Source organism: Euphorbia lathyris, chromosome 2, assembly GCF_963576675.1.
Source record: "Euphorbia lathyris chromosome 2, ddEupLath1.1, whole genome shotgun sequence".
NCBI lineage: Eukaryota > Viridiplantae > Streptophyta > Magnoliopsida > Malpighiales > Euphorbiaceae > Euphorbia > Euphorbia lathyris.
In genome coordinates, this window is record NC_088911.1 from 95,326,859 (window position 1) to 95,344,028 (window position 17,170).

The window sequence follows — 17,170 nt, forward strand, 5'->3', positions numbered from 1 at the left end:
AATTTCTTTCTCCTCATTAAACAACACTTAAATGACCTCAAAATGAAAAGGTTGAAGAATTAAAGTTTAAGTGTTTGAATTTTTCAATTTTGAGATCATCAGTGCTCATTTTAATTTTGCACTTCTTGTTTTTAGCAAAGCGAAAAACACCGGTGGACTCCTGATCGGAAAAAAAAAAAATCACAAATACTTATTTAACAACTTTACCAAAAAATAAATGACTAGGAGTTTAGTCCTTGAAAATATAAAAGTTTAAGTACGTAATCCTACATTTGATCATAAGAACATAAAGTATTGAAATTAATGATGCTAAATAAAAAAAAGGGGCCATCCCGACATGGCAACATCAATTGTTCCTTTTAGAAATTGGACCATTTCATTTCCATTTGTTTATTGATTTGACAATGAGATTAATCAAATTAATAATCAGTCTAATATGATTTAGAGCATGAGGTGTCACTAGCTTAACCTACAGAAGAAGATATGAATATGCTATACTTCATAATATTAATATTCAAAGAAAAGTATTAACCCAACTTAAATTACAAAGATCCTCCCTGCCTGCATTAATTCTAAAAAGATAAAGATAAATACTTTGCACTAACATCTAAGAAATCCAATGAATAAAAGTAGCAGAGGCTTCAATCCCACAGCTTGTAAAGCTCCTCCCAAACTTCCCTACATATGCATAATTCCCTCCTCTTCATCTTTGTCATTCATTCTTTCTCATCTTCAATTTTCATCAGGAAAATAAACAACCCTCTTTAATGGCTAATATTTCTACATCAGATTATTTTTTGGGGTTGTTTAGTTTGATGTTGTTGTTGCAGAAAGGTAGTGCAACTCAATTCACTGTTGGAGGTGCCAAAGGTTGGACTGTCCCTGAGAATTCTTCTACTTACTCCTACAATCAATGGGCAGAAAACACCAGATTTCAGATTGGAGATTCACTATGTAAGTTACTTTTTTTTCTAACCATCCCTTATCTAGATTTGAACCCGGTCGTGTATTTTAATCACAATTGTATTCTTATCTTCAAAATTCAAACCTTGATTGAATGATCAAGGTTATGTTGCATGGAAACTCCTCCTCACCAAAGTTTCCGCATTTCATGTCCGGGATTGGGACACTTTTTTTAGGGATATTTCTGTAAATATTGTATAGGATGTGTTTTTGGTTTAGAAAACCGTTTTCATTGGCAAATACGATCCAATTCCAATTCTAACGAACTTCTTAAAGGATGCTAATTCATATTTCACAATTTCTAATTACTTCTATTCTTTACTCACTATTATAATAATCATCTGTAGATTATAAATATCAATTTTTTATTATTCACTTTTATTGTTTTCTTGGTAATTACATTCTATATTTTTATTATAGTTGTGCTCATGATAAGAGTTGCTCCTGGCCATTATACATAATAATTGGTGATGATAGTATCCACTGCATAAAAAACCCATATTAATCTTTGTTTTAAATATAATAATATTAAAAAAATTCAAACATCATTATACCTTTTAATATTTACATATTTATCTACGTTCAGTATCTGTTTTTGTATCTGTTTCATGCAACATAAGGTTCTCATACCTTAACAACCTAGATCACATGCTTGGTGGTTATATAAGTTGATTTTATATATATATAATTCATATTGACAGAAATTTCTTTGAAAATACAGTGTTTGTGTACAAGGCAGACCAAGATTCAGTAGTTGAAGTAAACAAACAAGACTATGAGAATTGCAGTACAACAGCTCCTGTATCACCTCCTCTTGCAGATGGACACAGTGTGTTCACATTCAATAGATCTGGTCCTCATTACTTCATAAGTGGAAACAAAGATAATTGTCTCAACAATGAGAAATTATCTATTATAGTATTAGCAGACAGAAGCAATCATTCTTCTGCTACTAATGCCACTGTTTCACCTTCACCTCCTCCTTCAGGTGATAATGGGGTACTACCATCCCCATCCCCTGCACCTGCCGGCGAGGAATCTCCGCCTTCAGGAACTGTTGAGATTACCCCAACTCCGCCTCCATCTTCCGATCAGCAACATAATGGAGCTTCTTCTTCCTCTATGTTCATCATCAGTTTCACTGGTTTTATTGGAGCATTCTTTGCTTCATCTCTTATTTTACCACTTTGAGTGAATCGCTTGATTTTTCTTTTTTCTTTTTTTAAATTACTCTTGCTTTTTCCATGATTTTCCCACACTTGAACTCAGTGGCTTCTTCAACTGGGTATTATTGATATTTGGAGATTTGTTTTTCTACTGATGAGAAATAAGCTGACGATTTATGTACTGTTGGGTGTGTTTGTAGTGACTTCATGTAAACATTGTATTGTATACAAGAAAATAAATAAATAATTTTACACCGTGAGCAAATTAAAGTATTTCATCCCTTTTTGTTAGGCTAAACCCTTCCTCTGTTTGGATTCCTTGTTATGGCCGTCACTGAGTAATAAACAGAAGATTCACTGAGTAATAAACAGAAGATTCACAGATCATGCTTATGCCATTTTGGTGCTAAAAAATGTCCAGAAATGGATGTAAGATTGGATAAAAATCATAAAATTTCACAAATGGCACTAACCCTTATATTCTCTCAATAAAATCTGTGAATTTCACATTTGATTTCAATAAAATCATTCTACTGATGTATAAAAATTTCACAAAAATTAACATGACAGAGAAACAGTTGACTACATACCAACTAAAATAAGACATGTTCAACTTTTACAACTAACGTGACAGCCAGATCGAACAACCTAAGCACACAGGAAAAAAAAAAAAAAAAAAAAAACCATTGTCCTATATTACGCTTAGTTGATACATAATCGATTGTTTCCTATACCACATCAACATTCTGGAAAGTTTTGTTTCCAAATTGACCGAAATGGCTTTGCTAAAATCAAACGTGAAGCACGTTTAGTGATTTTATTGAAAGAAATAATGTTCAGGAAATACATTACCCATGTAAGTTTGGACAACAGTTCCTGCAATATAAAAGCAAAAGGCAACGATAGGAATTGATATGAAAAGCTGTGTAGGCAAAATTAGAATTACTTATCATGCTTTTAATATATCAAAAGCAGGGATAGACTGCCACTGTTCTTAACAATCCTCCGCAACAAATGGAAATATCAGTTTCTTTGTACAACTACAAACTTTATTTTCCTATCAAAAATTTTTGCCTAATTCAACTTTTTTGATAAGTCTAACTGTGTTATGCAAAATTGAATCCAATATTCCAGCAACCTGAAACGCAAAGAGAAAAAAGTAAATATTAGAAGCGCATCTACTGCAGGTCAAATCAGAATGCCAGCCATGAATACCAACCGTGAAAACTCCCCCAATGATGGCACAGACATTTGTCAGAAAATGCGAAAATGACTTCGGCTTTTCTGCGATGAGAACCTATAGCAGAAATGAATTAAGGTGAGAGAACCCAAAAGCATCCGAAGAAATTTATCAACGTTATGTTACTTCCATAATTAGAAGAAAATTACAGCAACCAAACAAGTTGAGGTTATATATGCTAAAACCTGCATGGGAGAGAGCTCAAAATGGAATTTTGTGACAGGTACATAAACACTCTCCACCAAACTACTATGTGCTGTGTACTCATACTCGATCAACGGATGATCATTTGAGGCTCGTCTTGTGTGCACCTCAGTTTTAACTACTTGAAGATAATGTTCTATCTGTAAATAAAACAAATGATATTATAATATCTGAAAATAACAGGTTCATCAAAATGATTATAATAATCGTCTATAGTTAACTTCCAACTATCCAACACAGAAAGGAATGCAAATGATCTTAACAAAGAAAAGATTTTCATGTACTCCCTTTTACCCTATTTAGAAAAATATGGCTATAACTAAAAGGGTAAATAATTTATTAGTCCCCTAGTTTTTACTTAACACACTGTTTAGTCCCCCTATTTTGAAAAACACATTTTAAGATCCCTATCTTTTACCAATATTAACCCTGTGGTCCTTTTATCTATTTTTTTATATTTTTAACCGAACATATCTTAGCTTTTAGGACAACCACAGTACAATACAAGTTGACCATGTTACTCTGTTATTTTATATATGTTTATTTATGCTAAAATATAACGGTTACAAGTCTAAAAAAACTAGACAAAAGGACCAAAGGGTTAATATTGGCAAAAGATAGGGACCTTAAAATGTGTTTTTCAAAATAGGAGGACTAAACAGTGTGTTAGGTAAAACTAGGGGACTAATAAATTATTTACCCCTAACTAAAATGACGGCAAAACAATATTTTTGGCCCTGTACTTGGCCAAATTTGATGAGGTTATGCCCCCAAATTTTGATTTTTGTTAAAAGGCAACTCTTAATGGATGGAATTGTCATGTGTCGTGAACCTCCATGTTCGGAAAGAAGAAAATCAGTGTTTTGTCCATTAAGGAGTACATATTTTCATGAAGATCAAGCATGACTATTTCATCTATAAGGGCTACATTTTTAACAAAAATCAACGTTAGTGAGCTAAATCTCACCAAACAAAGTCCAGGGGCCAAAAGTTGAAATTTAGCAAGTACAGGGGCCAAAAAAAACAGTTTTTTTCCCTAAAATGACCAAGAATGTGAACATTAGAACATCAAAAGTTGTACTGGAGAAATAAAGGATACACCATGCAAAAAAGGAACTTACAGTCACATTGGCATCCGCAGCATGGTGATTAATGAATGACTTCCCCTTCAACTTGTCATGACTTCCACCAAAATACGGTATCACTCGCTTTGCATCATTCAAGATCTTCATTTCAGCCTTCAAGCCAAACGAAAAGTGGGATACCACATGTGACATATTCATTTTAGAAGGATCAAATGAGTGGGCCCCAGAACGAGCTGCAATGATGAGGTTGCCTGGAACCTACATAATAAGAGAAATAAATAGGTAGACAATTCTGGATTAGAATAAGCTAAATTAAGACAATGCGAGTATTTCCTACTGCGACAAATAGTAAGGTTCAAAAATATGACCAGCATTTTGTAAAAATGGAAGCATCACTCTTGATTTCATAGTAGAGCTGAATCTATTTTACTAACTGTTAACAACCATGAAGCATATTAACTCTGAACAATGCTATGAAGTGCAGAATGTGTATAGCCTAACTGATTCCAAATGAAATGGAAACTCACCTTCTTTACACGCACATAACCTTCAACTCTACATCCTCCAGTCAAAGGTGCTGGTCCTTTGTCAGTAAACGTCTGATTATCAGATATATGAGGTTCCAGATGAAGAGATGCAACTAAAGCTTCCATTGCCTGCAAGAAATAACAACATTAAGCTAGACCACATTCAACTTCTACCAATCAATTGGACTTCGAATATAGAAGCCAAAATGTGCAGCCACCAATAAATCAGTTGACAGTTACATTAAGTTGGGAAAAGCAATTGTTCACACCTTAAACAGGCTCTCTGTATCTCGATCTCCATAATAAGCTTCATGATCATGGTGTCCACGTTCTTCCCTGTGACAGTTAAAAGCATCAATTACAAATGTGTACTGATGAAAACAGCAATTTATAATTAAAAAAATGAGGAAAAGAAGACAAATTTATTTCGAGTCAGGGAAAGGGGAGGACAACTATATACTGTCCTACAATAATTTATATCTAAACCAGAATCAATCCTTAAAACAAAAACCAGTAATTTATCGGCGTACAAATTCCTAATTTAGGGTACCAGATATACAGCAGCCATAACAATGCTAAGCAGGCTATAGCAAACATGACGTATCGAATTCTTCACCTACAGGTAATGTATCTTTTCATTCATTTATTTATTTCAATGCTGTGGGCTTCAATTTAAGCAGCATTAAGTAGTACCTTGATAAAAACAGAAAACTAAACTGGAAATTTCAACTAACAGGTCCACAAAGGAAAAAGAAAATAAGGGGGTTCAAATTGCAAAACATAAAATCACTTCAACAACGAACAGGCACATATGCACGTGATCCTAAAAAGACAATTATATATATACAGAGGTTCCAAAAAATAAATAATCTTGACAACCGGTGAAGGCAGAAACTTTGAAAAACACAATAAGACAGTAGCACCATATACAAAAACCTAATTTATATCATCAGAAGAAAAAACAAAATAATAACAATAATAATTATAATAACATCAACAAGAAAAGCAAAACCTGCCTATTACATATATGATATAACACAAACATTTACCATACCACACATGCAATCATAATGGCAAAACATGTTGATATACATCATAAGCAAAAATGCCATATAAGAAATTGCATGATAATTCATTCAGTTCCATACAGCCACAATAAACAGCAAAAACATGAGAGTTTTCTCACATTCCTCGGTAAAGAATGAAACAGAATTATTCAGAACTTCCTTGGCATAAAGTGGGCAAAGAATATAAACCACATACTTTGGGGGGAGAGCCATGATAAATAGTCAAGAAGAATAAGAAACTACAGATGACACAAAATACACTCACTTGAGATCACTTCCTTTACGAAAGATGCGAATGGAGGGATAACCTTGTACGTGATGCCTGAAAATACATTACAGCATAAATAAAAACACATGACACAAGATCAAGAAGCTTTCATGTTATGGACAAAAATTAACGGGACAAGATATACCTTAAAACCTCCAGTAAAGTTAAAAATATCACCTATGAAGCACCCATATACGGGTACTCGTACGGCAAACAACATTTTTTAAAAAAATATGAAATACGGGTACGGAGAGGATACATCCAATATGAAAATTTTAAAAGATACATAATAAAGTCATTATAAACCACAGATAACATTCATAAGTCATGGTTGGTAAGGACTTGAATTAGATTCGAGTTCGCAAAATAGAGGTGGCTGATTTGAGTTCTTGAATCAAAGGGTGTTCGTCATTCACAAAATAGGGGTGGCTGATTTGGGTTCTTGTTTTGCAACTGTGTAATTAGGTTAGGTTTTAATTTTTTGATACTGATTTTTTCGTTTCTTACAAATAAAAGGCGAGGGCTGACTAGATTTTTAATTTCTGGTCTTTTTTTTTTACAGATAAAAGGGATGGGTGGGGGCTGCTAGGTTAGGTTTAATTTATTATTTGTATTAGGGATTTATATTTATTTTTTTACATATCAACCCCTCTTTTGTAAAGTCATTTAGAAAAAAACCCTGAATTTTACCTAATTAACTCTGAATCCGATCCCCGAAGTCTACCCTGTGTCCCCAAATTTTTAGTTAAACAAAAAGAGGGAATACTTATTTTATGTATCCCTGCATATCCCCGGCGTATCCGTATCCCCGGAGTGTCCGGAACTCATACGTTGACCTTTTAGAAGTGTTGGTGCTTCATAGATTATCACAAATCAATATTCAAGGCAAAACAGGCAAAACAATATTGATTAGAAATGGCCAAACAATGACTCACAAATGAAATGCAAGATGCATACACTGAAGCAATGGAATACTTCCACACGATTCAATGCTTTCTCATACAATAAAATTGTCATACTTATTTAGTTCAATACTTAAAGCAAAGAAAGAGAAAATACCTCTTACACAAGTCAGCCTCTTGTGTGCAGTCAACACTACCTAAAAGAATTCGCCCATCCATTTGTGGATCATATCTGTTAGAGATCAATTGGCATGTTAAAACTTGTAGAGAATTGTGAAAGTTAAGGGTTATAATATATAACAAAATAAGAGAATACACCACGTATATTTCAAGCAGGAAATCAAAAAGGAAAACTACCTTTCTCTCAGCATTTTAGCAGCAGTTTCCCATGAAGGTTTCTGAAATAATAAGCATAAAAATGTAAGGACAACACTACTTAAATTTACAATAGTTTTAAACTAATAGGATTAGATTTAAATGATTAATAATATTAAGTAGTTATTCAACTAGTCCACTCTCTTAACAATGTCAAACTACTGCTTGCATTCACGCAAAACATCTAACATGCATATATGCAGCACATAGGAGATAAGAAGCTTTATAGAGTTCCATTTGAAATCTACTCAAAAGGAATATTCAAGATCCATTTATTTCATGGTTTAAAGATATAAATCACAAAGCACTCAATCTTAAGCAATTAAACCAAAGATAGGCCAGTCAGAATTGGTAAAAGCTGCCATCTAAAGTTTGGATATACAGCAGCAATCATTCACATGGCCTTACTAAGAAGTTTAGTTCACCCAACCTAAGGTTATATCAGTTACTGTTAGAAGTCCCGTTGGAGGGAAATGGTATGGTCAACATTTCTATGATTATTTTTCTAAATGCCACATTATTTTTCAGAACAATCAAAATTACAACTCATGATCCAAAATAAGTATATGCAAAGTCATGGATCGCAAAAAAAACACGGTATGTCCTTGTTCATGATAAATAACTTGGAGAAAGAAGAGAAGGGTTAGGATGCTCAAAACTATAACAATACTGGGCTCATTATTATTGGCAAAGTGTCAGTCCTCAAGCAATGACATTTCTGTGTCCAGGTAAAACACCTAATATAGAAAAAAAAAATAATAATAATAATAACAATAATAAATTAAAAACAGCAATGCCACTGGCATATTTTGACTACTTCAATATTAAAAAAAATACATTTTCAGGTACTACATCCATGTAACCATTACTGTAGGTGCAAAAAAATTGAGAATCTAACAGAAATAAAGCACATTAAAAAAGATCAAGTATAACATTGAGTAATAGATGGCAAAAGAGAATTACTAGACGGTTACTCCAGTAGCACCAAGGAGCAAAAAAGTTGATGACCAAAACTGGAAATCTGAAAAAGAAATGTTCTAGCAGTTACATATTTAAGTAAGAATGACGTAAAACATTAGTAACAGAAAAATCTATATTAGAAAAAGAAAAAGAATTTTCTTTCTTATCATACATGCCCCTAGAATCTAGTATATTATTTGTCATTTGTCATGAAACCAATTAAACTAAAAGCTTAAGCTTATAGTTGAAGGCCCAATTCATATTAATATCTGACACACCCCGCACGCGAATGCCAACTGGGCTTGAAGCGTGAACGACACAGGCCCATCTTACCATGTGTTGAAATTAAATCAACAAATGGAGTTGCCAAGAATCAAACCCTTGATCACTTGATCAAAGAAGCTCTAATACCATGTCATGGAACCACTGGAACTAAAAGCTCCATGACATCATTCAACTACTTACAGCTATATCTAAAGTTTGTAAATTGTATATAACTGGATCCATGTCACTTGAAAATCATTAAAAGTCATTTTATCCGAATAACTTACAATTGAATAATGAATATCAATTGGTTGGTAGCCCAAAATAGTAAGCAATGAATTTTAAATTTATATTGCTTTTGATGAGTCATTGATTTGGTTAAGAACTGTTATATATTCAGTTGGATTTCAATGGTTGAACAACTATTAGCAATTCTCACTTATGTTTTTGAAGTTTTTAATTTGCTAAACATTTATCATATCATAGAACTTATTCACATATCAGTTCCATCTGTCACGACTTGTCTTATTATTTGCTTGTTATCGCTTATTTAGTGGTTATTTCCTTTTAGCAGTTTGTTACACGATAACTGTAAAATAGCACATCTGTGTGCTATGGTAACTGCTGCCACGTCAGCATAGCTTTCCCTATTTAGTCTCTTCCTTAGGAACTTATAGAGTATCAGAGGAAAATTAATGAAATCTTACTCTCTCTCTCCTTCTTCCTCTCTTCTCTAAACTCTACTATTCTCTTCTTCTAATCTTTGTTCTTCTCTTTTCTTCTATCCTTCTCTTCTCTAATTCAATTCTGTCCTAATTACTACTACCAGAAATCCCTAATCGTTACACAATCTTTCGTAGATTTGTTATTCTAAGTGGTTATTCTATTCTCAGTAATGAAGAACTTTTTTTCTTAATTCTTGGGTTCAAGAATTCCTATATAACTTCAGTAACACATTAAAAGCTTTTTCCATTCTTTAAAATTCTGTTAAGGCAAGGATTTTGCAATGGTATAAAAATGCTTTTGATAGGCATAGAAGCTACGGAAAAGATAGTGCTTGGACATAAATATAATTGCATTTTACAAAGGAAAATACTGAAGGTTATTATATTGATCCATCCATTACACATCTTGCATGCCTAATATGAACATAATACTACATTCACCGATGAGAAAATAAACCAATGTACAAACCACAAATCAGATAGAAATACTTTTTTAAGTTAAAATTGGCCAACGTACAGATGGGAGTATTGATCAAAATTGCGAGAATCTAGTGGCACAGATCCTTGAATAACTTCTCCATTGAACTCGTCTCCATGCTTAATATGATGCAAATCTGGTCCTGAACGGAACTCAGCACCAGTGGGATTCAAGTGTTGATCAATTGAAAATTTGCGAACCGTTTTGCTTATATTCAACCTGTTCTGAAAACAGAAGCACAAGAATTTAGCTTGTCTGCAATTATATATTGTTGAGGTTAGTAATACAACAACAACAACAACAACAACAAAGCCTTAGTCCCGAAATGATTCGGGGTCGGCTAACATGAACCATCAGATAAAACCGTGAAATCAGATCGTGTCAGCGACACAAATTCTCTCCCTCCACTCTTTCCTATCCACTACCATATTTTCCTCAATCCCCAATAAACTCATATCACTCTCGATCACCCTCCTCCAAGTTTGCTTAGGTCTTCCCCTACCCCTCACCACTACATCCCTTTGCCACTCTTCAGTCCTCCTAACCGGCGCATCAAGCGCTCTTCGTCTTACATGGCCAAACCACCTTAGTCGGTTTTCCCTCATTTTATTCTCAATAGTTGAGGTTAGTAATCAAAAGAGTAAATGTGAAACATGAGGCAAAAAATATGGTAGAGAAGACAAAAAAAAAAAAAAATCATGCAGAATACATAATATATAAATCCACATGCTCTTCTGATGCCAGAGCGTCAGGGTACTATCACATGCTAAAAAGATAACGAGAACCAAGCAGAACACAGCTTGTGAGAACAAGCACCACAAATGCAAGAATAGCATAGTGTCACATGAAGCCCAGTGAAGCATATAATGATTTCATTATCGTGCTATATACAATTTTATCATTGCCACAATCTCCTTTCCCCATGGAAAAGCAAACATATTTTCATAGTGAAGCAAATTAGAACTTACAGTTCCCAATACGTCGCTCACGTCGATTGATGCAAATTCACATGAGAGGGCGGGAAAGCTTCAAGAAACAGCACATCATTAGTCAACCACATCAGAGAAAATATCATTAGTGATATATGTAAAAAGTATAGTGATATATGTGAGACCAATTGATTGACATATAGGAGCAGCAACAACTACATGAATATCATGAGTGTTTATTCTAGTAAATGTGCAGCTCAACATAATTTTAATCCAACAGCAATAACTCTGCAAACCTAAAACTAAATGCATCAATCTTTCAAGAAAACATCAAGCAAAATTGATGCCAAGATTACCTTATATTAAAATCAATACGTAAGTAGTCCCCATCAGAACTTCCATCGACAATAACAGATGTAGTGGTGCTAACAGTTAAATAATTATTTAATTCCTGCAAAATGAACATTGTAATTTACAGCATTGCACCGATCATAAACAACAGAATTATTGTCCAGGTATTACAAATGAAATCCGCTATCGATTTTTTAATATCGGAACATGCATTATATGAGAGAAAACAACAAGCATTGATTATGGGATCGAATAGACAACAACAGCAATAAAAAGGAATATATATATATAAACTTGGGCAAAAACATGAAGCCCAATATCACAAAAAAAAAAATGAAAAGCATTTCTGAAAAGCAGATAAAGTGGAATCAAATAGATCTCTATTAGTAAGTGTTTCACATATTGAACCCATGACCATCCTAAAAGAGAGGCAAAGAAGACCTACCATTCCAAACAAAAAAACCATGGACAGTGCAGCTATTATGGACAATCCTGCACCTGATAATGATGCCTCAGTCAAATCTCTTGGAATTTTCCTGAAGACATAAATGAATGAGAAACATAACTTTACACAATAAAACAGTATGCCCCACTCAAGAAAATATACATGATCTGCATATAAATGTTGCTTCATCCCCACTATCTATGATGGAAAAGGGTATGAAATATATTTTATTAATAGGAGGCAGTGAGGCACCATCTCTCCTCTTAAAATTTAATTCTCAATTAGTCTTGAGAAATCAAAAGATTGTGGTTTGCCTTTTTTGTTAGCTCATTGGACCTCATTTGATACTGAAAAAAGTGAAAACTAGAATATCCCGAAGATATAATGCTAACCTTAAAGAAACCACTCGAGTTTCTAACTTCATTTACATGCATTCAAAGGGGAAGTAAGGGTCAAGACTTGCACACTAAGTGCAAAGCTCCTTCTCTCTAGTAACCAAAGTATTTTTTATACTGTAAATCATTATCTACACTCATAACATATAATGTCATTGCCCGTAGTTGTTCCTTCATCAAATACCATTGATCAAGATTGAAATGGAAAACATTTCAAACGAACAATATAGCCACAGTTCATTACATATAACGAAAGCCATTTCAGCAAACACGCGACTGACTGCACCATTTGCAGTTGCAACTGTAGCTTACTCCTACTGGCCTGATACCTACTTACTTTACCCGAATGTCAACAATCACATCCATCTAACAAACAACAATAATAATAACTCATAAGCTCCCAATGATTCAAGCGCAAGACGTTTTCAACTGAATCTCTATGCAAAGAAATAATAAGTGCAATTCGAATTCAGTTTCAGATCCACACAGTACTAAAAATTACGTCCAATTGTTATGATAACACAAAAAAAAACTAAAACAAAAAACAGAACAAGGAATGGAAAAACACACAGAAATGGAGATCAGACCTGTAAAAATCTACAGATTTGAGTTTGGTGGATGAAATCATGGCGGCTGTTGAGATACGAGTGAAGCAAGATCCAGAGAAAGGGTGAGTAGTGGTGTGGGAAATTAAGTAGGCAGGAATGAAAATAGATCTGTTGAGACGCTGAAATGGCCTTCTTCTGCTTTCGCTTTTGTTTGTTGGTATTGTAATTTGCACACCTTTCTCTCCCCTCTCCGCCTCTGACTCTGCGTTCGGTTCGGGATTTTATTTCATTTTCTTTTTATTATTTTTTTCATTTCCGACTGTGTCTGCACTCTGCAAATTTGCTAAGAAATTAAAGAATAATATCATATAATAGGCAAAAAATCGTTAATCGTTATGTATATTACTATATTGCGTGTTTCTAGATTCTATTTGACTTAAATTTGATATGTCATTCTTTACAACAAATGATTCATTTGAAATTACATTTTGAGGGTTTCATATAAGTAAAAATAAGAGCTTAAGGATTTTAATGTGATTTATAATTAAAATGTGAGAGCTTCATGAAATAGGATTATGAATTTTACTTAAATAAATTCTTATTGTTGTTATTGTTATTTTCTCAATCTATATCGCAGTGGCGGAACCAAAAATCTATACTTTGGGGCTAATTTTAGTCATGTGATTAGGACTCGGGTTGGGAAAAAGAATTTAGCCTTCAACATGTTGAAATTTTATCGTTTTGGTGTGTTCTGGAAAAATTATATATTTTACATTTTTTTGGTTTTTAGTTAGAAATTTTTATAGTTTTTATAATTAAAATTTAATTCGAAAATTAAGTTATTTGAGGTTTAAAAAGTAAAAAATTGGTTTTTTTATGAAAAAAAATATATAATAAATTCTTTAAAACAGGGTAGATATATTAAAATGGGTTCAAAAATGTTACAAAAATTAAAGAGTTTGAAAGTAATTAATAATGGTCGCACGGGGTCTTTGATTATTTAGAAAAATAAAGTTCAAATAAATAAAACATAAAATAAAATGAGATTTGTGTAAATAAATGCGGCAAAAAAAATAAAATGAGATTGGTATAGTTTGAACGCATGCAGTATAAAACAATGATTTTAAACCAATTCAACCATTTTAAACTACTAATTAATATAATACTAAATATACTCTAATATTAGAGGAACTAGAAGGGGTAAACCATCGATACTTAAAGGCGGAGTCAGTGGCCGGGGGGGCTCGGGCTCCCGGCTCTTGGCTGGCTCCGCCCCAGCTATATCGTGCTTGGAATCAAACAATTTAAATAATTATTGTTATATTTTTGGATAAATTTGAAATATAATCATTATAATTTTTGTAGGTTTGCATATGGGGTCTTATATGGCTTCCTCGTTGGTAAAACCAATAACTTTTAGATTGATAAAAAGGTGAAACTATTACAAACTCGGTTGTTAAAGAATAAGCTGTTGGGGGAAAAAAATATTATCGTTGATTATCTCAAAATAAAAAGTTTCAAAAACTTATTATGATGTTCTAACCAATTTTAATTCTTGAGTTTTTAATTTTGATGTCATTTAGGTGTTGTTTGGTTAAAGGAGAGAAACCTCTGAAAATTATGATTTTTTTGAAAAATCGAAAATGTGGTTCCTTAATAAATATAGTATTAAAAAATTAATCTTTGGCTTTTTATTTTGAGGTCAACATCGATCAAATTGAAAGTGTCAACTTAAAATTAATTGGTTTTGCTAATGGCAAAAAACTTAATCCTTTTTTAAACAAAAAAAAACTAGGGTAAACAAATGGCGAAACCTAAGGCGACGGCAGCAAAACCTAAGGCGGCTATGGTGAGGGGTGGTGCGGGCGGCCGATCGGTGCAGGGTTTGATGGATCGGACGGCGGAGAGGGAGCTGGACGCGGATCCAGTGTCGGATGGGCTGGTGGCGGATGGTGAAGGGAGATCGGCGGATTCGCCGCGTGAAGGGAGATCAGCGGATGGTGAAGGGAGTTCGGTGGATTTGCCGCGTGACAGGCGTAGGAGTGGTGAACGTGTGAGGGAGAGATCGAGGGAGCAGGATCGGTCGGCTCGGGATGGGATGGGGGTGATGTGCCGGATCTGGCGGGGAGTTTGGTGGGCGCAGGGGAGATTGGGACGGAGCGGGGCCGGGAGCGGAAAGTGTGGGCTACGGCGCTCGGTTTAGTGGGAGGCGGGCAGGATGTTGCTGGGATCTTTGGGGCGCCGGCATCCGCTGCGGGAGGGCAGGAGAGGGGCTCCGATTCTGGGATGATGGAGGCACGGCTTCCTGGTCCTGGCGCGCAGGAGCCCTCTGCTGCGGTTGGCAGTGCTCCTGCTGGGGAGATTGGTGGGATGGGGCCTGGCGCTTGTGGTAGAGGGTAGCGGTGCCGCAGGCGTGCGGGCAGTGATGGAGGCTGCCCTGGCTAGGGCACCGGCAGCGTCCATGGCTTCTAGGGCAGATAGGGAAGCCGAGGCAGTCCCTTTGGGTGGGGCGTTGGCCCAAGGGGCTGCGGGTCATAATGTGTCATTTTCTAATACTAATCCGGTGGATTATTTTAATTCTGGAAAAGGCCTGGAGGAATTTTCCTGGAGAGATAAGGTGTTGGGGGTGGTTGAAGAGGAACCCATGATGGAGGATGACATTATCGAGGAGTCTGAGGAAGTCTTCTCCGACTCTGATATTGAGGACGGTGAACAAGAGGACCCGCTGTGTCCTGTGATCCAACTTTCTTCTGAAGATAAGCGTGTCCTCAGGTCCAAATGGAAACTTGCCTTAATTGTCACTATGCTTGGGAAAAGGATAAGCTTCAATTACTTTGCTCAGAGGATCCAGGCACAATGGGCGAAGAAAGGGAAGGTTACCATTACGGACCTGGATAATGACTACTATGTCATTAAGTTTACAAGGGCAGAAGATTTTAATTCAGTAGTTAATGGTGGCCCCTATATCATATCCAATCATGTATTGGCTTTGAGGCCATGGGTCCCAAATTTTAATCCTTATGACTGCTCTGTGAACAGGATCCTTACTTGGGTTAGATTCCCAGGCTTACCCATTGAATACTATAGCGAAAGATTCCTTAATAAAATTGGAGGCCTGGTTGGGAAAGTCCGCCATGTGGACAAAACTACCGTTGGGGCAGTGAGAGGCAAATTTGCCAAGGTTTGTATCGACATTGATTTTGTTAAGCCTCTTCTGTCTAAATTCTGCGTTCAGAATAAGGTCTTTCATATTGAATACGAAGGTATTCATAATATCTACTATGAGTGTGGTATGTTTGGCCATACTTATGATGGCTGTCCTAAAAGAAGGAAGGTGGTTGAGGAGGTGGTGGTGCCTAACATAGGTAAAGCTGAGGAGAGTCAATGTGAAGGGATGAATTTTGGCCCATGGATGCTGGCCAAAAGGTCGGTCAGAAGGAAGCCACGAGCAAATGCTGCTCGGAATCAATCTCCAGATATCAGTAAGGAGATGAATTCTCTCCAAATTGCTCCTGAGATCAAGGTCAGGCCCCCTGACATCAAGATTGGTGTTGGTGTTGATTCAGCATCCGGTTCAGGGTCAAGGTTCGGAGTCCTGTCTATTGAGGATGGACAGGATTCGGAGCTTTTTAATGAGCATATGGAGTTAAGCATGCCAGGCCTTGAACCTGCCGAGCCAGCCACCATCCTAGGTGACTCTATTAATCCTCTTTTCGACTCCAAAGCTGTTGCCAAGGGGAGCTCCCAGATCTTTGGCTCAACAGGAAAGTGATGACTAATGAGGTTAGTAATTTGAAAACTCTTGTTGATGTCCCAATTGGAAAGACTATGGGAGTCAATAAGTTGAATATAAAGAAACCTAAGGCTAACCCTAAAAAGAACCATAGTTCTTTGGATTCTTGGGATAAAAGGGGGCCTGCTGGCACCTCTTCAAGGCTCTCAGTAGCCCCGAATAAATACCTGGTCTAGGGTGTGGGCCTGTGTCAGTAGTCTTCCTTTCTGATGGACTTTTTTGTTTGGAATGTTAGAGGTGCGGCTAGCAAGGCTACCCGCATCCATGTTAAAGATCTAATTAAGCAATTTAATCCTTCTTGTTTTGCTCTTCTGGAAACCAAGGTTAGTGGTTCCAAAGCAGATGAGGTGGTTAGAAAGTTTAAGAATTGGAGTTGTGTCAGATCGGAGGCTACTGGTCGGGCAGGGGGGATTTGGCTTTTTTGGAAGCCAGTTCGTGTTAATATTGATATTATCAGTATGGATAATCAATTCATTCATAGTAAG

The 17,170-nt window shown here is 35.6% G+C and overlaps 2 protein-coding genes across 2 annotated transcripts; one reads left to right on the top strand and one right to left on the bottom strand.

The window, feature by feature from the left end:
- The first annotated feature begins 622 nt into the window (after positions 1 to 622).
- LOC136219017 (early nodulin-like protein 9) lies at positions 623 to 2,402 on the top strand. The gene is made up of 2 exons (XM_066006205.1): positions 623 to 954; positions 1,685 to 2,402. The coding sequence occupies exons 1-2, from the start codon at positions 768 to 770 to the stop codon at positions 2,152 to 2,154; spliced, it is 657 nt and encodes a 218-aa protein (XP_065862277.1). The 5' UTR covers positions 623 to 767; the 3' UTR covers positions 2,155 to 2,402.
- A 654-nt stretch (positions 2,403 to 3,056) lies between these two features.
- Positions 3,057 to 13,249, bottom strand: LOC136219018 (protein disulfide-isomerase 5-3-like). Its single transcript, XM_066006206.1, has 15 exons — positions 12,932 to 13,249; positions 11,950 to 12,040; positions 11,510 to 11,604; positions 11,193 to 11,250; positions 10,264 to 10,448; positions 8,761 to 8,818; positions 7,780 to 7,820; positions 7,580 to 7,654; positions 6,518 to 6,574; positions 5,455 to 5,521; positions 5,186 to 5,314; positions 4,695 to 4,916; positions 3,555 to 3,713; positions 3,349 to 3,426; positions 3,057 to 3,267 (listed from the first exon to the last, which is right to left on the bottom strand). Exons 1-15 carry the CDS (start codon positions 12,970 to 12,972, stop codon positions 3,190 to 3,192), a joined length of 1,434 nt encoding a protein of 477 aa, XP_065862278.1. The 5' UTR covers positions 12,973 to 13,249; the 3' UTR covers positions 3,057 to 3,189.
- Positions 13,250 to 17,170: the final 3,921 nt, after the last annotated feature.